Genomic DNA, 21270 nt, shown 5'->3' on the forward strand with positions numbered 1-21270 from the left:
TGCGCTTGGCAATGAGCGGGTGAAGCACTGTGGGGGCTGGCCCAGGGCCTTGGGGTCGCCAGCCCCATGCCAGCCTGGCTCAGTGCGGGCATGGCCACCTCAGGGAGCTGGCAGAGAGTCGGGGGTGAGCCCCGTGGGTGGGGAGAGCTTGGGGAGGTTACTCGGCCTTGGATTGCACCTGCTGCTGCAGCTTCCACAGGAGCGCGAGGGGCAGTAGGAACAGCCCCGAGGACAGCGTGAAGCAGGCCTGGGCCCCAGCCAGCCAGTACACTGTGGAGAGAAGCCCGGCGCTGGCCACCGCCCCAGTCCTGCAGGGCCTGGCCACCCCTTGGCCTATGACCCGAGGGGCGGCCCTCACCCCTCACCTGAGGCGGCCGCCATGGGTCCTGCTGCCCTGGCCAGGGCCCCCAGGCTCCGCAACGTGCCCATGACCGTGCCCTTCTGTGCCGGTGAGCCTGGGTGAAAGACCCGGTCAGCTGCCACCCTGCCACCAGGGCCACCGCGAGGGGAAGGGCACTCACCGTAGCCGGCCACGGCTGAGGACAGGCAGGGCACCACGACGGCGGCAGCTGCCCGAGGAGACACGGCGGGGGTCAGCTTGGAGGCCTGCAGGGCACCCCACTCGCCTCGCCCCGCCCTCGAGGGCCACTCACCGAAGGAGTAGAGCAGCAGCCCCAGGCCCAGCACGGGCAGCGAGCGCCCCCAGCCGATGAGGAGGAAGGCGGGCACCAGCAGCAGGATGGCCTGCGGGGCAGGGGCAGCCTCAGGACCGCTGGGAGCACCCCTCCCCCAGCCCCACTTGGCGGGACCCTACCTGCTTCACCGCTCCCACTTCCCTGCCAGGGCCGAGGCGGCGCACGTAGGTGCCCTGGACAGCGGCCATGGTGAGCCCGATGAAGAGAAACATCTTTCCCTGCTGTAGGCTGGGGGGCGGTGGGAGGGGCGTCAGCAGGCTCGGGGGCGGGTCCAGGGGCGGTGGGAGGGGCGTCAGCAGGCTCAGGGCGGAGTCAGGGGCGGTGGGAGGGGCGTCAGCAGGCTCGGGGGCGGGTCCAGGGGCGGTGGGAGGGGCGTCAGCAGGCTCAGGGCAGTCAGGGGCGGTGGGAGGGGCGTCAGCAGGCTCGGGGCGGGGCCAGGGACGGTGGGAGGGGCATCAGCAGCCTCGGGGCGGGGACTGAGGACGCCCCACCTGCTGAACTGGAAGCGCTGGTGGACCAGGAAGCCAAGAGTGAACTCCAGGCCGGAGAAGAGAAAGAGGTAGAGGAAGTAGACCAGGCCCAGGCGGCGCAGGATGCCAAGTCCTAGGGACAGGCACACCGTGAGTCCTAGGGACAGGCACACTGTGAGTCCCAGGGACAGGCACACTGTGAGGCTAGGGACGGGCACACTGTGAGTCCCGGGGACGGGCACACCGTGAGTCCCAGGGACGGACACACTGTGAGGCTAGAGACGGACACACTGTGAGTCACAGGGACAGGCACACTGTAAGTCCTAGGGACAGGCACACTGTGAGTCCCAGGGACAGGCACACTGTGAGGCTAGGGATGGGCACACTGTGAGTCCTAGGGACGGGCACACTGTGAGTCCCGGGGACGGGCACACTGTGAGTCCTAGGGACGGGCACACCGTGAGTCCTAGGGACGGGCACACCGTGAGTCCCAGGGACAGGCACACTGTGAGTCCCAGGGACGGGCACACTGTGAGGCTAGAGACGGACACACTGTGAGGCTAGGGATGGGCACACTGTGAGTCCCGGGGACGGGCACACTGTGAGGCTAGGGACGAGCACACTGTGAGTCCCAGGGACAGGCACACTGTGAGGCTAGGGACAGGCACACTGTGAGGCTAGGGATGGGCACACTGTGAGGCTAGGGACAGGCACACTGTGAGGCTAGGGATGGGCACACTGTGAGTCCCGGGGACGGGCACACTGTGAGGCTAGGGACGGGCACACTGTGAGTCCCGGGGACGGGCACACTGTGAGGCTAGGGACGGGCACACTGTGAGTCCCGGGGACGGGCACACTGTGAGTCCTAGGGACAGGCACACTGTGAGTCCCGGGGACGGGCACACTGTGAGTCCCGGGGACGGGCACACTGTGAGTCCCGGGGACGGGCACACTGTGAGTCCCAGGGACAGGCACACTGTGAGGCTAGGGACAGGCACACTGTGAGGCTAGGGATGGGCACACTGTGAGTCCCGGGGACGGGCACACTGTGAGTCCCAGGGACGGGCACACTGTGAGTCCTAGGGACGGGCACACCGTGAGTCCCAGGGACGGGCACACCGTGAGTCCCAGGGACGGGCACACCGTGAGTCCTAGGGACGGGCACACCGTGAGTCCCAGGGACGGGCACACTGTGAGTCCCAGGGACGGGCACACCGTGAGTCCTGGGACGGGCACACTGTGAGGCTGGCTGGTGGGCGGCCCAGGTGGCGCAGGGCGCGTGTCTGGAGAGCCCGGGCTGCTCACCGTCTCCCGCAGCCAGGGCTGGACCAGCAGCGGTCACCGAGGAGAAGCGCAGTAGGGCTGGCGGGCTGAGCAGGTCCAGGGCGGCTCGGAAGCCAGGGGCGATGGAGGGTGCCTGTGGGGGTGTGGGAGGGATGTGCCAGGCTGCCGGGCTGCCAGCAGAAGGCAGCCTGCAGACCCCACACCGGCCCATCAGTGCCCTTGCCTCGCCCTACCCGCTTCTCAGGGGGCAGCGTCTCTGGCAGGAAACAGAAGAGGAACAGCAGGTCGCAGACAGCCAACAGCAGGCTGACCCAGGGCGCAGACTCCAGGGCCAGGCAGGCTCCGAGCATGGGTCCCAGCGTGAAGGCCAGGGAGAAGGCCACGCCGATGACCGCCTGCGGGAGGCAGCCAAGTGAGCTGCCGCAGGGAGAGGCCGGGCGGGCAGGGAGAGGCCCCGGCGGGCAGGGAGAGGCCCGGGAGGGCAGGGAGAGGCCCGGGCGGGCAGGGAGAGGCCGGGCGGGCAGGGAGAGGCCCCGGGGCGGGCAGGGAGAGGCCCCGGGCGGGCAGGGAGAGGCCTGGGGGGGCAGGGAGAGGCCGGGCGGGCAGGGAGAGGCCAGGCCGCCCAGCCCGGCGTGCGCACCATGCCCTGGCTGCGGGCCTGGGGCGAGTCCAGGTCAGCGACGATGGCTGTGGAGAGGCTGACGTTCCCCTTGCTCACACCCCCGATGGCCCTGGAGGCCAGGAAGGCAGTGAAGCTCCGAGAGGCGGCCCACACTGCGTAGGATGCGGCCAGGCCGGTCTGCTGGGGCAAGGGGTGTCACCTGAGGCTGGCAGCCAGGTAACCGAGCAACCTCAGACTCCGCCCTGGGGTCCCCAGCGGCCCCTCCCCGCTGGCTCTGCAATGCCCCCTCTCCAGGGTGTTGGCCACCATGGCCACGAGGCTGAGGACCCACCACGGACAGCAGCATCACCAGGCGCCGCCCCAGGCAGTCGGACAAGGCCCCCGTGAGCGGCGCCGACAGGAACTGCAGCAGGGAGAAGGCTGAGCCGATCAGACCTGGGGACAGGGCGGCCCTTAACAGTGTCCCCAGGCCCCAGCCCCGAGGGCCACTCCCCTCCCAGGCCTCACCCCCAAACAGGACGCTGTTGTAGCGCTTCTCGGCCGGCATCCCAATGGCCGTGGCGAGCCAGTCCACGCCGCGCTGCCAGGCGCCGTAGAGTGGGTCCTGTGGAGCAGGACAGCGCGCTGGGGACGTCCGCGGGGTTGGCGGGTGCGTGGGGGGCCCGGGGTGTGCGTGGGGGGCGCTCACTTGGGCACGGCCGTGGCTCTCCAGCAGCCCAGGCAGCAGGGGCAGCAGCAGCGTGAAGGCCATAAGGTCCAGCAGGAGGCCGAGGAAGACCACGGTGAGCACGCGGCGCCGGGGCGCGGGCTGAGGCCGGATGGGCGGGCGCGGGGCGCAGCCGCCGTCCCCTCCCCACCTCATGGCGGGCAGCTCTGACCTGGGGGGAGCGTGGCGCGGCCCGTGAGGGCGCCTCCGGGGGGTCTCCCGCCCGCGGGGGCAGCCGCGCCCCTCTCACGCCCCCGTGAGCATCTGCGGCGTGCCGACCCCGCTCTCCAAGCCGGGGCCGCGCGGCAGGAAACTCGGCCCGGACGTTGCGCAAGAAACCGCGGCCAGCAGGCCAACCGTCTCGAGCGGCCGGGTTGAGGTCCCGCGCCACGCGCCACGCGGGGAACCGAGGCACGGGGTGCGCGGGCGATCGCCGCGCCTGGAGAAGCACGACTTGCTCCCGGGCGCCTCACCTGCCGCCCCGCTGGCAGAGGCGCCCACGCCGGAACGCGCCGCGGTCCCGCCCCGGAGGTGACGCCGGCCAGGCGGAGCGCTCGCCCGCCGCTCGGGGAAGCGGCTCCCGGGAAGCCGCGGGCGCCCGGACCGGCCTCGGGCTCCGGGGCTGCGGCCTCGGCGCTGGCGGCTGGCGGGGCTCGCCTGGACGGCAACGGGAGCCGTCCCTCGCCGGGCGCTTAGGTGCCGGGCCCCCCGACTGCTCGGCGGCGCGGCCAGCGCCTGATCCCTGGGGCGGGGGCCGGCCATTCTGGCAGGTGTGAGAGCAGGGGCTGGCGGCTGTTGGGGTCCATGCAGGTGTGGACGGCTCGAAGGGGTGAGAACAGCTCCCCTGCTAGGCAGGGCCCGGGATGTCTCTGGAACCAGCTGAGCAGTTCACCTCCCTCTGCAGGTGCAGGTCACCCTGCTAAGAATCGTCATCTTTGAGGCATTGTTTTAACAACCAGTGTGGTCACTTGGTGAACGGGCCTTCAACAACGTGTGCTGTCTCCAGTGCTCTTACGGCCCTTTGACTGGAACAGCTCAAGAATGTGCTGGGGCCCAGCGCGAGAGCGTAGCCTTGAACGTACTGGGACCCCATCTGGGCGCCGCTTCTGGTCTGGGAGGCTCAGCTCCCTGCCTGTGGCCTGGGAGAGCAGTGGAGGGACGGCCCAGGGCTTTGGGACCCTGCACCCGCGTGGGAGACCCGGGGGGACCTCCTGGCTCCTGGCTTTGGATTGGCTTGGCTCCAACCACTGTGCTCACTTGGGGAGTGAACCATCAGACGGAAGATCTTCCCATCTCTCCTCCTCTCTGCCTTTCCAATGAAAACAAATAAATCTGTGCACTAACATGGCTGCTTCCAGACTACGTCAGGGTTACCGAGCTGCGGCTGCAGTGGGAATTTGTAGTTTTCCTGTTTCTGATCTCTCTATTCTCCCTCTGCGATGTTTCCTCCTCCAGCCGACAAGTTGTGGAATGAGAATTGCAGGAGTGTGCTACTGAGCAATATGTGCCATTTACTGAGGATTTCCTGGCTGCGACGCCGCCATGGACGATGCCCTGCCTTAAGGCTAAACAACTGGCAGAATTATCCTTGCAAGCGCCCACTTGTCCACCGTAGAGTTGAAACCAAAATGGAGTAAACATGGCTCGTTGTTAACTGCAATTCTTTTCGCCATTATAACTCCTGCTTTACTTGCTTGGCTAACAAACTGTGATCTTGCAGGCCTAATGGCAACTAATGCCAACGGCCCCAATCCCCACACACCAGACTTATTAACCCAGAGGTAATTCAAGATCGGGTCTGGTTGTCACAGGTGGCGCCAAGGCTGGAGCCCAGACCTGAGAGCAGGCAGGGACTGGCAGGCCGAGATAAGCAAGGACTGCGTGATCCTCACCCACCTGTTGTAATGCCCCCTGAAGCTGTGTCAAACTGCCCCAAAGAGAACTTCGTAGCTGTACTGCTCGGGCCGCACTGTGCGGTCCAGTGGCTGCAGCACCATGATGGAAAAGGTCCGTGCCAGAGCTTGTGACTGCTTCTGTATCAATGAAGCGGACGGCTTCCTTGCATTGTCTATTATGATCCTGGAATTGTAGTGGTCTGTTTCTTTTCTCTCTACGCCCACTCCATGCACCCTTCTCCAGTTGCAAACTCAGCTGGAGCTGGCCTCCGGCACCCAGCTTGTTAAGGGGATGGCCTGGCCCTGTGCCAACCCTGACGCCGGCTCCCCATCACAGCAAGCTCACAGCAGCAGCTTGGGATGGTGTTGGAATTGCCCGGGGTACCACCTCTGCCTGCTGTCCGGCCCTCCCAACGGCTCACTCCCACCTCATGGCCTCCCCCTGTCCCACACTCCTGGCGTGGGAACTTCCTCCCTCCCCATGGGGCAGGGTGCAGCCTCTAGGCAAGCTTGAAACATGGAGAACACCCACCCCGCTCCAGGCTGCTCCCCGGAGGCCTAGGGCTCAATACTGGAAGCTCCGGGGACTGGGTGGGGACCAGGTGGGGGCGTGTGCTGCGGCCCCAGCCCAGGGGCCCACGGCCCCCCGGGGGCCCAGGACCCTCCCTCCGGCCTGTCAGTCAGCACTCGCCACACGGATGTAACTAGAAACCTGATTTATTGCGTCCGGCTGGGCGCTGTGTCATCTCCGGTGCTTCTTCCGCTTGAGTGCCTTCCACTCGCCCTCCTGCGTGGCCAGGCTGCCCAAGAGCCGCTTCACCTGCCGCTTCCTTTCTGCATCCCTGTGGGCACAGCAGCCAGGTTCCCACCGGCAGCCCCCCAGCCCACCCTGGGGGTCCTGGGTGGGCACTGCCCAAGGCACACGCTGGGGCGGGCAGGCGCCCTCACCGCGCCATGATCTCCGTGAGCTGCATCCTGGCCAGGAACTGGTTATCCTTGCGGATCTCGCGCACGGCGCCTTTGAACTCGCGCTTGTGTTTGTGGATCAGCCGCCTCCTCTCCTGCTCCTCCTTGCTGCTGCCCTGCTTCCGCCCAAACTCGAGGCTGCCAGGAGAGAGCCAGCATCACGGGGAGGCCAGGCCAGGGCGCACACTGCCCAGGGAGCACCCAGGCCCGCTCCCCCCAGCCACTCACACTTTGACCAGGCGCGGCGTGAAGAGCTTCAGCGGCTCAGGCTTGGTCTTCTCATAGGTCAGCGGCCGCAGCAGCTGCCTCCGAGCCTCCAGGTCGGCCAGCAGGCTCTGGGCCAGCTCCTGAGTGGTACGGCACAGCGATCCCGTGACTACCCACCCAGCTTTGCCAGGATGGTGCCCTTACTGGCCTGCCCGAGTGCTGGGAGCCTTACCTGGAGCTCAAGGGGCAGGTTGCAGGCTGCCAGGTGCTGAGTCAGGAGCGCTCGGAGGGGCTGGGCGATGGCGGGGAAGGCGGGCAGCTCCCGATACAGGAGAAGAGCGTGCTGCAACAGGGCCAGGCCCACGGCCAAGCAGGACAGCCTGAGGGGCAGGAGGCAGCACTGGCTCTACTCAGCCAACACGGACCACTGCCCACCCAGCCCGGAGGGGGGGGAGGCCCGGGCACTCACGCACACACACACCTGGCATGGTTGGCCTCCACTGTCGTCTGGCCTCTTGACCCTGCTGCCCAGTGCAGTGGGAGGCCGCTCCTCTGCCACGTGGCCACATCCTCCTGGGCGGACACCAGGAGCAGCTCGGAGTTCCGCCGCAGCGCTCTGAAAGGGTGCACCAGCTTGTAACCTGAATACCAAGGCGACAGGATGGAACTTGGTTAGGACATGTGGCCTGGTTCTGCACAGCTGGCCCTTCCCCGAGCCCTCGCCTCCACGCACCTGGACAGGACCTTTACCTTGTTCTCTGGGGATGCTCACCGTGAAACAGCACTCCCCGAGTGAAGGCCGTGGCCAGGGACCCCCTCGGAGCTCAGCCCTGGCTGTGGGGCAGGCTGCCAAGAACTACACGCGGGCTCCCAGCAAGGAGCTGCAGGGGCGTAGGCTCCTGCAAGTGGCCACCAGGCTGAGGGCAGGGCCGGCACCACACAGAGGCTTGAGGAAAGGCAAGCACCAAAGCTGCTCAGCCGGGCTCGGCACAGTGGCCTAGCAGCTAAACTCCTCGCCTTGTATCCCCTGGGATCCCATAAAGGCGCCGGTTCTAATCCCACTGGCCCCATTTCCCATTCAGCTCCCTGCCTGTGGCCTGGGAAAGCAGTGGAGGACGGCCCAAAGCCTGGGACCCTGCACCCATGTGGGAGAGGCAGAATAAGCTCCTGGATCCCAGCTTCAGATCAGCATAGCACCGGCCGTTGCGCTCACTTGGGGCGTGAACCATCGGACAGAAGATCTTCCTCTCTGTCTCTTCTCCTCTCTGTATATCTGACTTTCCAATAAAAATAAATCTTAAAAACAAAAAAAGCTGCTTAGCCCCGTTGGTGCCCACGTTCCTGGGAGGCACACAGGGCCCTGGGGTGCCACTCCCACCCCGAGCGAGCTCACCTGGACTGGGCTGGTTTGGCGTCGCCATGTGGAGAATTCCCAGGAGGAAATTGATGAGCTCAGGAATGAACCTCCGTGACAGGGACACATACTCCAGGAACATGCCGCACACAAACAAGCCCTTCACCACGTCCTGCAGGGACAGCACCCGGCACTGCCAGGGCACACAGGGCAGTGCCACTCAGGGCTGGGTCACGGAGGACACGGCCAGGCCCACCACCTGCTCCCGGCAGCGGAGCAGCTGAGGGGTCCCTCGCCACCCCGAGACCCTCCCGAGTGGCCTGGACTCCTCCATTCCGGGGCTCCTGCATGGCCTAGCTCAGGCTGGGGGCCATGTGTGCCACAGAGGGCATACCTTGGTGAGCAGCTGGCTCATGCACACCAGGGCAGGCGTCACGACCGGGTGCCTGAAGTCTGAGGTTGGAAACAGCATGCCCGCAATTTTCAGATAAATGAGCTGGAAAGGAGAGTGCACAGGTCAAAGCTGGCTCAGGGAGCGAGGAAAGTCTTGGCAGGGCTCACAAGGGGAGATGCCGGCGAGCAGCGCCACCCCTGCCAGCTTCCTGCAGAGCCCGAGGCCACAGCAGGTCCCAGCCAGGCCCAGCGCGCAGCAGCGCGCGAAGCTGCCAGCTGTGACACCACGTCCCATCAGCCCCCATGTGCAGTCCTAGAAGAAGCTCTTGGCTTGGACCAGCTCAGCTTTGGCCGTTACAGCTAACCCAACCTTTCTGTTTCAAATAGGAAATCTGTGGACAGCCTAGGGGGAACCTCCACATTCCAGACACCATAGGTCATCAGAGCCAGTCTGCATTTGCCAGCTGTTCTTTCACCATCACACAGCATTTGGTAACTGGATGCCTCGGAATGCTGGGCTTCTTAGCAACCTGAAGGAATGGGATACCCTTGGAAACAGAGCAATTTCCCCGGTGCTTAAGCCTCCGAGACTCTTCAGCTGAGAGTAAGATCAGCTCAACAAATTCCTAAACAGGCTGAGGAAAAGCAGTTCTTGGAATACAATGTTTTAGATTGGTAGGGAAGCCAGATCGAGACTCAGTGAGGCCAAAGATGGTATAAGGGAAGTTTGATCTGCCCATTAGCACAGGAAACTTATAACCACACTGCCAGCTCTTTTTCTCAGTAGCACTCCAGGAACTGTGGAAAGAAAGCCAGACAGAATGCGGGGCGCAGTCCAGCAGGTGCGGGGTCCCGGGGCTGCCGAGGCTGCTGCTCCGGGCAGCCGACAAAGCTCGGCTGAGATTCTGGGGGGCTGACTGACCCTCCGAAGGGTCAAGGGTTTAACTTGTCAAATGATCCCAGGCATTCAGTTCACGTCATCTGAGAAACGGACGGCAAAGTATTCCCCGGTCATTATGCGGACTAAATGAGATAACGCATGAAAATGCTTTGTGAAGGAAGTCCAGGGACCTTCCAGTGTGAAGGCTTCGCTCGCCCAGGACAGGACGGCTTCCGGCTTGGGCTCTGGCTCTGCGTAGAGCAATGGATGAAGATACCGACTCACCTTGTCCAACGGCTGAGCTCAAGGGGGCAGTCAGGGAAACAGGGAGTCAGAGCCAGAAGGATGCGTTTTTCATGACCGAGGTGACAATTGTATGTTAGGTCATTATATGCTGAATATAAGGGAGATTAATTGGGGCCCTCTAAAATGCAGAAGAGCCAAAGATTAACTTGACAGACGGTTTCCACTAGAAATCACTTCGCTCTGACACTGAGGCCTCGGTGTCACAGTGCCTCCGGCTGCTTCAGAGCCCCCTTCGCTAACCGAGCCGACCCCCGGCTTCAGAAGGCAGGACTCCCGTGTGTGCAGTGAGGTGGCAGAACTGTGCCGCTGGCTAGCCTGTCGGCTCTGCGGGTCTGCTGCCTTTGCTCTGCTGCCTCACTGCGGCTGCCGGCCGTGGGACGCACTATTGCTGATCCTTTTGGCTTTTGGTGGCTCGGTTTCACGCAGGCACTGCATATTAGACCATCAACTCAAGTCTGTAGCCAAGATCTCAGCTTGTTAGTCTCCGCTCAGCAATGACAATGACCGAGCGAGATAAACGGGGTAGAGGAGAAGGCCACTTCGGGGCAGTTGTTGGTGCTGACACCTGCAAAGAGGTGTTTCCAGCACAGGGAAGAGCTCTGTCTCTCTCTAACTATTTTACTTTATTTATTTACTTTTTAAAGATTTCTTTTTGTTGGAAAGGCAGATTTACAGAAAGACAGGGAGAAAGATCTCCCATCCGCTGAGTCATTCCCAACGGCCGAAACTGAGCCAATCCAAAGTCAGGAGCCAGGAGCTTCACCTGGGTCTCCCATGTGGGGGCAGGGTCCCAAGGCTCTGGGCCGTTCTGATTGTTTTCCCAGGCCACAGGCAGGGAGCCGGATGGGAAGCGGGGCTGCCAGGACACGAACTGGCTACCTTGTGGGATCCTGACACATGCAAAGCGAGGATTTTAGCCAATAAGCTACTACACCGGGCCCTTCTCTGTAACTCCTTCATGTAAATAAATCTCAAAAATATAAAAGTGCAACAAAACAAAGCAAAACAAACAAAAAAAATCCAACAACCCTAAAAGTGCATATTTTGGATCAAACGAACCACTGTTTCCTAAAGACCACTGGCCTGCTCCCCCGTCAGCTCTCAGCTCTGACCAATGGCTGGCCGGTGCCTTGGCCAGGCCTGAGCAACAGCAATAGCAGCAGAAGCCTGGGAGCAGGAGCACACGGGCCCGGCCACTCTTGGGAATTCACTCTGTCCCGTCTGTGTCAGCACACAGCAGCAGAGTGCTCTTAGAGTGCGGCATGCTGCAGCCAGCCCGGAATATGGTGTGCTTTCTGGAATGGCCCTGCAGTAAGAGCAGAGGCAACCCTGGGCACGGTGCCTGCGGTCTCCCTCCAGGAAGCCGCCCACCCTCGCACATCTGGCTGTGCCCTCGGCCCAGAGCCCAGGGAACGTGCCCTGGCTGTGGGCCCGGCCCTGCTCACCACATCCAGGCCCGGGAAGGCCGCCCGGCCCTTGGTCTCCACCGCTGCCTCCATGTCATGCATGGCGTCGCGGAGTACGAATCTCATGGAGCTGCTGGCAGATTCAGGAAACATCTGGCAAAGACTGTACAGCTGCCTGTGACGGAGACACGAGTGAGGAGAGGACGACGAGGTGGCTGCAGGGAGTGCCCGGGCTGCATTCTGCTGCCTCCCACCCAGGGCCCACCAGGTGCCCTGCCCAGCTCCCAATCCTGGAGAGCAGCCCAAGGTGCGTGCCCAGATCAAACGGAGCAACACCCAGGGCCAACCAGTCCACCTCCAGGCTGGTACCTACACAACCAGCTTATCAACCACTCTGAGGCCTGGCGGGTCACTTGTAGCCACATCTCCCACGTACTCCAAAAGGAAGCCAAAGAGTTTCTGTAAGAACAGGGATCAGAACACAAGCTTCAGCGACGGGCAGCAAGGGCAGCCACGGAGCCCCGACAGCTCCACACCCCCTGCTCTGGGGGAGGCCAAGGGGCAGCCGTGCCAAGGGACGGCAGGGACGGGCTGCACCTGCACATGCTCCCAGAGAAGACACACCTGCAGTCAGCACTTCACCCCAAAATCTGGCCTTGGGGGAGGGGGCCAAGGTGCTGAGGGCACCTGGGGGCTGGTGCCTGAGCAGACCCCAAGGCTGGTGGGTAGGCAGGATGTGGGCAGGTTGGACAGGCTCAGCGCAGCACCCTTCTGTGCTCAGGGTGGTCTCAGCTGGCACAGGCAGTTGGGACAACACACACATACACTGCGACTAAACACCTACAGGCTCTTTGCGGGCACAGGTGGGCAGCGGCCACACAGCCACTTGGTCTGCCACTCAGTGACCGACAGCCAGAAGGGCTGGACACCGCTCATGCCAGGGCTGCCTGCCACGTCACTTACGGGCATCCTGCCGTGTCTTTGCCAGTGGATGGCCACGGGCCTTGCTCGCTCCTCTGCGAGTCTAACTGGCCAGGGCCTGTCTCTTTTGACTCCAGACTGAGTGCCCCCATCAGTTATCACACCGATACCAGGGTCTTACAGCCACTTAGGATGAGAGCCCAAGGCCCACACCCACACTGTGCCACCTGGAGTGGCCCACGGTCACTCCGTCCCCCAAAGCCCCGCCCACGCACCTCTAATTTGGCTTTGTTTCCCACAGAGAGGCTTGGGTGGTTGCATTTCTGAATTCTCTCCACCACCAAGGACTGCTCCTCCGGCGACCTTCCGGACAACAAGGACTTCAGGTCCTCGTAGCACGTGGGAGCTGTCAGGATGCAGAGGAAGGGCAGCAGGATGACAGATGAGGGCACCCCATGCCGGCACTGGGGTGACAGGACCCCGGATGAAGCCCCCAGCCCGGCCCACCCCGGCCCTGCAGAGGCCATCAGCAGAGACACACAGCTACTCAGCTACCTGCAAACGTATAGGGCAGCTCCGTGGCAGCAGCTCCGCGGTCCCCGCTTGGTGGCCTCGGCCCACAGGTCTGGCGCGACTCTCCCTGCGGCTGCTGCTCAGCCTCGCTCTCGGCATCAGACTCCAGGTCGGAGTGGCTGTCGGCGCCGCCGCTCTCCGAGTCCTCCCCGCTGGACGCTGCGCCCTCCTCCTCGCTCCCGCTGCCACCGGCTGCCTGAGTCTGCTCTCCCTGCTCAGCCTCCTCTACATTCATCTTCCCATCCTAGGGAGACCGAAAAGCCACAGGGCTGTGCTGTGGGGCCCAGGCCACAGCACAGCCCCGCGAGGGCCAACAACTGCCAGGCCTTCCACGAGACTTGGCCGCGCGGCTTCTCATTCACGGAACGTGTAGTGAGTGTCCTGGGACCATCACGTCCAGGTGTGAAGATACAACACAATGTGCATCCCTGCTTCCAAATCAAAGGATTCCCACGGCACTGTAGGACACATCTCGACAACGGGATGCTGGACTGTCTGCGTTGTCTGTCCCGGCAACATCAGGATACACTAAACAGCAGGCTGATGGACGCATGACTGCTCATGAAGGACCGTGCTCTTGTAAGAACATGGAGGGAACTTGGGCAGCGGGTAAGGAAACCCGAGCCCAAGGAAGGAAGGAAGGAAAGAAGAAAGCGGCTCCAGGGTTAAACGCCAACGCCGAGTCACTGCCTCGCGATTCTGTAGCCGTTCACACACCCCTCCGGCCGGGACAGAACATGTATCAGTACCCCCCAAATGCTTCCGCAGAACCCAGGCAGCCTGCCAGGCTCTGGCCCGGGGGCTGGGAGGTCACAGCCCATGCTGGAGTGCCTGGCTCCGCTCCCCACCGGGCAGCCAAGACTCTCAAGCACACAGGAGCTGGGTGTGTGCTGCCTGGTCCCACCTTCAGCCTGGCCCAGCCCTGACACGCAGGTATACCTGTCGGGAGGCCAATGGATGTCTCAGTTTTCAAACAAAACCTCAGGGAATCTAAAAATGTTATCTGGGACAAGCCCCACACAAATACCAGAAGCAATTTTCATGTACTGCCAAAGCAGAGGGGAGAGCCTTACTCTGTAGCAGAGCAAACGCCTGTCGTCTTGGTCGAGCACGAAGCCGTCGTGGAGGTCGTCTGCAGAGGTGTGCTCTGGTCTCCTGCCGTCCTCCCCGTCCTGCCCGCGCATCCGCCGCAGCCTCTCAGCCTAAGCAAGGGAGAGGAGCCGCCCGCGCTTGCAGACCCCGCAGCAGGCACGCTGCCGGACTGCTGCATGCGGGACAGGGCCCTGCGCAGGTACGGCCTGCTGCGTTCACTCGGAGCAGCCACCGCCTGGCAGGGGCAGGGCAGCCTATCGCTCGGGTTTGGGTGGGTCCACGCTGCCCAACTCGTCCATCACACTGCACTGGGGGCGCAGGGTACCCTCAGCAGCAGCCCAGCTGTTCTGAGTGCATGCAGGGCATGCTACGGGGCCCAGGTGCGGGTAAGTTAAAGCAGCCAGCTGCATCTGGGCTGGTGTGGCATTGCAGGTTGAGCTGTTGCCTGCACTGCTAGCATTACCTAAGGGTGCCAGTTCCAATCCCCTCCCTGCTAACGTGTGTGGGAAGCACAGTGGGAACAGCCCGGGTGCCAGGGCCACCTAGAAGGGGACAGAGCAGGCTCCGGCTCCCAGCTTCCCCGCTGTGCAGCCACCTGGGGAGGGAACTGGCCGATGGAACATCTCTCTGTTTCTCCATCTTTCTTAATTCTGCCTTTCCAACAAGTAAATAAACATAGAAAACAGGTCAGCTGAGAATAGCAGGTCTCTGCACTTTTCTTCACGCGAGACGAGACTGCTCAGAAACGAACAGAAAAGCTCTAAGAGGCAAAGCGTCCACGATGCCGCGGGCACTGCCGGGGGGCTGGAGGAAGCGGTGCAGTCAGTTTTATCTGCATGCCATCTTTGGTTTTTACAAACCTTAGTGGGCTAAGAGAGAGCGTGGGGGGAAGCAAGCTGCACCCCACAGGCAGGCAGCAGCAGCCCCGGGCACCCGCCGTACCTCGAGCCGCTGCAGCCGCGCCTGCGCCTCCCTGGCCAGCTCCGCCTCCGACTTCATCCTGCTGGACGGCTGAGCCTTCATCTCGAAGCCAAGCTCACGGACCATCACGTCGTAGGCGTCGGGCTGAGGTGCAAAGAAGGGCCGTGTCACCTCTGCTTGCTCAGCCCCCGGGCCGAGCCAGGGAGGCCGGCGTGTCACGGACCTTTTCCCTTTAGTGAGGAATCTGTCCTGCTTCACTGAAGGACCACGTCAGGGCCATTCTGCTCACTTCTGGTTTCTCCAATGACCTCTGGCTTAGCAGAAATGAATACTGCTCGTGAACGCGCTGAGCCCAGGTGTGGGAAATTAGGTGAACTGATCTACAGAATGGGTGACCCACAGATGGGCAGAACTACCCAATGATATAATTCTGGTCAAACTCTAGTATTTTCTAGAACCCAGAACTCAAATAAATGCAGAGTTACCAACAAATTTAGATGAAAATGAAATACAGTAGGAAATAAACAGTTCCTATAGAAAAGCAGTAAACATGTACCAAATGTGCATTACCGTTAACCCAAAATGTGCAGCGGACACGGAGGCTCCGACGCCCGCCAGGGCCCCAACAGTGCCCTCGCACCCAGAAACCCTGCCTCTCTGGGGCAGGGAACGCACCCCAGGCTACGGGCCTTTGCCAGCGGTGCACACCCACCTTGGGCTTCTCCGTCTCTCTGGCCTCCGGCCGGGGCGCCTTGCGGGCCAGCAGCGCCCGGATCTCCTTCCAGTCCTGGTCCAGCTTCTCCGTGAGCTCCAGGGCATCTTCTCGCTGCGCTTGGCGCTCCCTCTGGGGACCCGACATCAGCCCCTCTTAGCTGCTGCATGTGGCCATGCCAGCAAGCCCTCCGGCAGGCATCACAGCCTGACATGCAGTCACGGCTGCCACTGGCAGCACATGTGGCCAGGCTGCTTAGGACTGCAACGCCAGCATCAAGTCCCAACTGCTCCGTTCCCAATCCTGCACCCTGCTAACGCGTCAGGAAAGCCACAGATGACGGCCCAGTGTCTGGGCCGCTCACCCACACAGGGACGTGGCTGGCCCAACAGCACCTGGGGAGTGGACAAGCGAGTGAGAGATCTCTCCCATGCTGTAACCCTGCCTTTCAAATCACAATGAAACACAAAAGCTCTCTGTGCCTCCTGTTCACGGAGCTGGTGTGAGCCTGCAGCCCAGGGCCCGGGCCCTTCGCCCCTTCTCAGCGCCCCCCTGCAAGCTGGCCCAGCCCTGGCTGTGCTGGCACCGGGGAGTGAACCAGCAGTTAAGATCTCTGTGTGCCTTTTCAACAGTCACAGAATCTCCTCAGAAGCAATTTCCTGCTTTCCATGGCTCACCCAGACCAGGGAGGGGGCGCCGGGCCCACAGTACCACCAAATATATATTCCCGTTCATGGTGAATATGCTCCTCGGATTCCTACCAAATATTACACAAGACTGAGCAGGGGGAGGGCCGGGCCTCAGTGCGGGCGCCCCGAGTGGGGACACCGGCTGACTGACCTTCTCTTGCTTGGACCGGGCGATGAGCTCCTCAATCAGCTCCTTGCGCGACTTGGCCGGCTGCTCACCGTCCTCGCCCTCCTTCCCGTGACGCTGCCCGGCTCCGCCTCCAAAGTGGGCAGCCGTCAGCTCCGCTGGGGACAAGCAGAGAGGACCACCCTGAGGACAGACCTGTGGCTCGGCCAGGGCTGTGCTCACTGTGGTCTCAGGGCATGGCAGGGAGAGGCGGGCTGCACGCAGGGCAGCGCTCAGTGCACCGGGACTGCCCAGCACTCGGCTGCCTGGTTAACATCCTGCCCACACTGCTCCCAAGCAGCCCTGGGGATTCCACACTGCTGGGATAGCCTGGCCACGGCCACGGTGTCCTGTGCGCCTACTCCAGGAACAGCCCAGACACGGCCACGGCCACGGCGTCCTGTGCCTCTCCAGGAACAGCCCAGACATGGCCACGGCCACGGCGTCCTGTGCGCCTCTCCAGGGACAGCCCAGACACGGCCACGGCCACGGTGTCCTGTGCGCCTACTCCAGGGACAGCCCAGACATGGCCACGGCCACGGCATCCTGTGCGCCTCTCCAGGGACAGCCTGGCCACGGCCACGGCCACGGCGTCCTGTGCCTCTCCAGGAACAGCCCAGACACGGCCACGGCCACGGCGTCCTGTGCCTCTCCAGGAACAGCCCAGACATGGCCACGGCGTCCTGTGCCTCTCCAGGAACAGCCCAGACACGGCCACGGCCACGGCGTCCTGTGCCTCTCCAGGAACAGCCCAGACATGGCCACGGCCACGGCGTCCTGTGCCTCTCCAGGGACAGCCTGGCCACAGCCACGGCGTCCTGTGCCTCTCCAGGGACAGCCCAGGTGCTGCGGAGGGCACCTGCTGACCTTACCAGACAATGTCCCTCGCTCCTCCGTATCACTGTCACTGTCCACAGTGTCATTGTGCTTTTCAATGTCCGCCAAGGACTGGCCATAATGGGTCAACTCCTCATCTTCGTTTAGGTTGTAGATGCTTTTTTTCTCATGATGTTTCTGAATCGAAGAGGAGGAAATCAACACCACAACCCATACCCGCTGCCTTTCATCCTTCCGAACACGACAGTTCAGCCTTGAGGGGATCCGAGCTGTTCTGCCCAGGATTCAGCTAAGACACAGAACTGCTGCACAAACTGGACTCACCCCCGGGGGACCACGGCCCTCCTCCCCAGGGACACCGGCGTCCGGCACCGGCCTCAGCGCAGCCGCCTCCCACTTCTCTCGCCACACACCTGCTGCTCCAGAGCAAACCTGCGCAGCATCTTCTCCTCCGCACTCAGGCCGCGCTCGTACTCCCCGAGGCGCTTGTCCAGAAACACGCTCGACTTGTCCCTCTCCTTGTACTCCTTTAATAACGTCTGGGTGCGCTGCAGGACAAGACACAACGGGTCACAGAAGGTCCCTGTGCTGCCCAGTAAGGGGACCGCAGAGGACGCCCCGGGAGGCCCGAGCTCGTCCACAGCCAACACTCCCCACACGCTGGCGGGCAGTTGCCGCCCCCTTCGCGCACATGCTGGTGCTGAGAGCGGCAAAGGCTCGCTCGTTGGCCAGGCTGGCACGCGGCTCTTCGGCTGCGGCCTACGATCACACACCCTCGCCTTCAGACGGGATTAACTCAAAAGCCAGCAAGTGTCTGTCGTGGGGGAGGGCGTCGTTCTCCGGTGTCAGTCCAGAAGCAAGTGACCAGGTGGGGATCCCTGTTTAGACTTTACACCTAAGGACACCAGAGGAGCGCACTTAATCTCAGAATTCATTCCCAAAGAGCAAGTCTCAAGCGACTGGGCCTTTCTCAGCAGCAACAATGAACAAGCCAACGTTCCTTGAAGCTGGTTTCGCTGATGGCAGAAGAGGACACAGGGGCCGAGGGATGGCGGTGCCCCAGTGCCCCTAGCAGGCTGCTTCAGGACTTCTACCCCTCGCAAATCCTCAGGGGATCCCACTGAGACGGACACGTGAGCCCAGCTGCGAGCAACACATGGGTGGGATGCTGGCAGTGACCCACGCGGGTGGGATGCTGGCAGTGGCCTTCACAGGAGGAAGCTGGCAGTGACCCACGTGGGTGGGATGCTGGCAGTGACCCACGCGGGTGGGATGCTGGCAGTAGCCTTCACAGGTGGGATGCTGGCAGTGACCCACGTGGGTGGGATGCTGGCAGTGACCCACGCGGGTGGGATGCTGGCAGTGGCCTTCACAGGAGGAAGCTGGCAGTGACCCACGTGGGTGGGATGCTGGCAGTGACCCACGCGGGTGGGATGCTGGCAGTAGCCTTCACAGGTGGGATGCTGGCAGTGACCCACGCGGGTGGGATGCTGGCAGTGGCCTTCACAGGTGGGATGCTGGCAGTGACCCACGCGGGTGGGATGCTGGCAGTAGCCTTCACAGGTGGGATGCTGGCAGTGGCCTTCACAGGTGGAAGCTGGCAGTGACCCACGTGGGTGGGATGCTGGCAGTGACCAACGGCTGTGCTTTCTGGCTCCCACAGAGCCAAGATCCTGAGCTAGCCTCAGGGTCAAATGTTTCTTGCTTGCTTCAGGGATTCCTCTAATTTGCCAGTCAGTTTGAAAGAAACAGAATTTTATGGGCCAGTGAATAAGGGTGCTGGTTCGAGTCCTGGCTGCTCCACTTTCAATCCAGCTACCGGCTTATGGCTGGGAAAGCAGCTGAGGATGGCTCAAAGCCTTGGATCCCTGTACCTATGTGGGAGACACCTGGAAAATCTCCTAGTTTCGGACCAGTCCAGTTGTCTGAAGAGCAAACTGGCAGACAGAAGATTAAAAAAAAGGTGATGGGGGGGGGCAGAAGAGGACTAAGGTGGAATGGTGAGACCTCATTAGACTCTATTCAGCTGGCTTCTGCTAAGGACCAGCTAAGCCCTAGAACATTCACACCTCACAAAAAATGGGGGCAGGCTTGTGAACACACAGGAGGGGCCCCCACCCTGGCCAGACCTCCAGCTTCCTGCTAATGCAGGCCTGGGAGAGGCAAGAGTGACTGGAGTCCTGGGCAGAGCTCTTTCAGATCCTGCCTGACACAGCAAGCTCTCAGGGCATGATCCGGCTCCCCCAGGCTAGGGGGCACCCCACGCCTGGCCCAGGGTGCTCACAGGGCACGATCCGGCTCCCCCAGGCTAGGGGACACCCCACGCCGGGCCCAGGGTGCTCACAGGGCACGATCCGGCTCCCCCAGGCGAGAGGACACGCCAAGCCTGGCCCAGGGTGCTGACAGGGCATGCTCCGGCTCCCCCAGGCTAGGGGACACCCCACGCCTGGCCCAGGGTGCTCACAGGGCATGCTCCGGCTCCCCCAGGAGAGACGACACGCCAAGCCTGGCCCAGGGCGGCAGAGGCACCATCGCAGGGGTGTGCCCCCCAGCAGCACCAAGTCTCCCAGCCATCCCCACGGGCTCACCTTCTTGAGGGCACGCGCGCGCGACACCCCGGGCAGCCCCACGTCGTGGCGCGTCCGTCGGCCCAGAACCTGGAACTTCTGCCGGTTGACTTTCACCTCGAACGGGTTGGGGTTGGCCTTGCCCTTGGCCTGGGCCGGGCCAGCCCGCGCCGCGGCCGGCTTGGCCTTGCCCATGGCGCGCACGCCGGCTCCCTTCCAAGCCCTCGGAGAAGCAAACCCTCCACGCGCCCGGCCGCGCCTCGCCTCGCCACGGTCGCGCCGGCGACCAGAGCCTGCGGGAGCAGCAGCGCCCGGACGTGACGAAAACACTTCCGGCCCGCGGCCTGCTGGGAGTTGTAGTGCGCGGGGCTGGCTGCGGTGCGCGGCCGTTAGCGCTTTCGGGGCGGCGGCGCGGCGCTGCTCCCGCGCTGGCCCCTGAGGGGAGCCTTGTCGGCGCTCGGCCCGGGCGATGCGGCCCACCCCAGCGCGGCGGCGCTGACAGGCCCGGGCGGCGGCGGCCCGGCTGCCGGCTCCGCGCGCCGCGCCCGCCGGGCCTCGCGCCGCGCCCCGCGCTCCGGCCGCCGGCCGCGCCGCTGGTGGCGGTGGTGGCGGCGCCGGAGGCGGCGGTCAGCGCGGCGGCGGCGGCGGCGGCGCCGGAGCCGCCCCGGGAAGGCCTCCACGGAGCCGGGGGAGCCCTGCGAGGAGTGCGCGGGCGCCGGGGCGCCGCCGCCCCGCAAGCACGCCTTCCTCCGGCCCAGGCGGCGGCGGACCATGGAGGTGGAGAACGTCGCGGCCAACATGCTGCTGCTGAAAGCGCGCCTCGGTGTGTGCCCCGGCCCGGGGCTCGCGGGTCCCCTTCGGCTTCGCCTCGGAGCCGGGCGCCAAGCCCGTGCCTGCAGCCGCTGGTCCGCGGCCGGCAGCCGGGCCGCATCGCGCCCCGTGCCCCTTTGCTGGGTCCTTTCCGCACTTGAGGGGGTCAGATGCGAGCAGCGCATCTCCCCCCGGAAAAAACTGTCCATGTCGCTTGTGGGGGAGGGGGAGCCGGCAGTCCCTCGGTGTTGGATGTCCACGCAGGGGCGCGGGGGACGGGCGCCCCGGCCCCAGCCCCAGTGACCTGCCGCTCGCCTCGCTCTCTGGCATTGGCAGGTTTCTTGTTACCTGTTTGAAGTTCAGGTAAGTGAGTGTTTGAGGGGACATGAACATGAGGTTCTGTGTGCGCCCCAAGCTTAGGACCCCCTGAGTCCCACATCAGGTCACATCGGTAGGCTGAGGCATGGCTCGCATGATTTACTGAAAGCAGGTCTGTGCGCCGAGGGCAGTGCCTTCACCAGGCCGCCTCCCAGACAGAACAAGTCACTGTGGGAAGGTGTTGTGACAATTGGATGTTCTTGGCCACCTTCAAGAAAAATGCCTTGGGGCGACTGTGAGAGCTCAGCTGGTTCATTTCTACCTGAAAGTGCCAGGATCCCATATGGGCGCTGGTTCTAATCCCGGTGGACCCATTTTCCATCCAGCTCCCTGCCTGTGGCCCCGGAAGGCAGTGGAGGACGGCCCAAAGCCTTGGGACCCTGCACCCACGTGGGAGACCCGGAAGAGGCTCCTGGCTTC

At 63.4% G+C, this 21270-nt stretch overlaps 3 protein-coding genes across 3 annotated transcripts in view; 1 reads left to right on the top strand and 2 right to left on the bottom strand.

Moving 5' to 3' along the window:
* Positions 1 to 71: 71 nt before the first annotated feature.
* Positions 72 to 3933, bottom strand: MFSD10 (major facilitator superfamily domain containing 10). Its single transcript, XM_040966143.1, has 12 exons — positions 3760 to 3933; positions 3579 to 3675; positions 3403 to 3506; positions 3090 to 3248; positions 2683 to 2844; positions 2471 to 2582; positions 1187 to 1298; positions 815 to 923; positions 654 to 744; positions 522 to 569; positions 366 to 455; positions 72 to 270 (listed from the first exon to the last, which is right to left on the bottom strand). The coding sequence occupies exons 1-12, from the start codon at positions 3931 to 3933 to the stop codon at positions 158 to 160; spliced, it is 1371 nt and encodes a 456-aa protein (XP_040822077.1). The 3' UTR covers positions 72 to 157.
* Positions 3934 to 6370: 2437 nt separating this feature from the next.
* On the bottom strand, positions 6371 to 19907 carry NOP14 (NOP14 nucleolar protein). Its single transcript, XM_040966135.1, has 18 exons — positions 19684 to 19907; positions 17509 to 17643; positions 17131 to 17272; positions 16244 to 16377; positions 15404 to 15535; positions 14713 to 14835; positions 13752 to 13880; positions 12661 to 12922; positions 12381 to 12511; positions 11558 to 11643; positions 11224 to 11359; positions 8594 to 8695; positions 8239 to 8392; positions 7327 to 7486; positions 7078 to 7225; positions 6867 to 6985; positions 6621 to 6776; positions 6371 to 6514 (listed from the first exon to the last, which is right to left on the bottom strand). Exons 1-18 carry the CDS (start codon positions 19855 to 19857, stop codon positions 6415 to 6417), a joined length of 2523 nt encoding a protein of 840 aa, XP_040822069.1. The 5' UTR covers positions 19858 to 19907; the 3' UTR covers positions 6371 to 6414.
* Positions 19908 to 20392: 485 nt separating this feature from the next.
* GRK4 (G protein-coupled receptor kinase 4) overlaps positions 20393 to 21270 on the top strand; it is a 58269-nt gene continuing 57391 nt past the window's right edge. The window contains exon 1 of the mRNA XM_040966108.1: positions 20393 to 20485. Within this exon, the coding sequence (XP_040822042.1) occupies positions 20434 to 20485 (52 nt within the window). The 5' untranslated portion in view covers positions 20393 to 20433. The remainder of the gene's footprint in view (positions 20486 to 21270) is intronic.

Source organism: Ochotona curzoniae, unplaced genomic scaffold (genome assembly GCF_017591425.1).
Source record: "Ochotona curzoniae isolate NIBS_2020 unplaced genomic scaffold, NIBS_Ocur_1.0 scaffold_4505, whole genome shotgun sequence".
In the NCBI taxonomy this organism is placed as follows: domain Eukaryota; kingdom Metazoa; phylum Chordata; class Mammalia; order Lagomorpha; family Ochotonidae; genus Ochotona; species Ochotona curzoniae.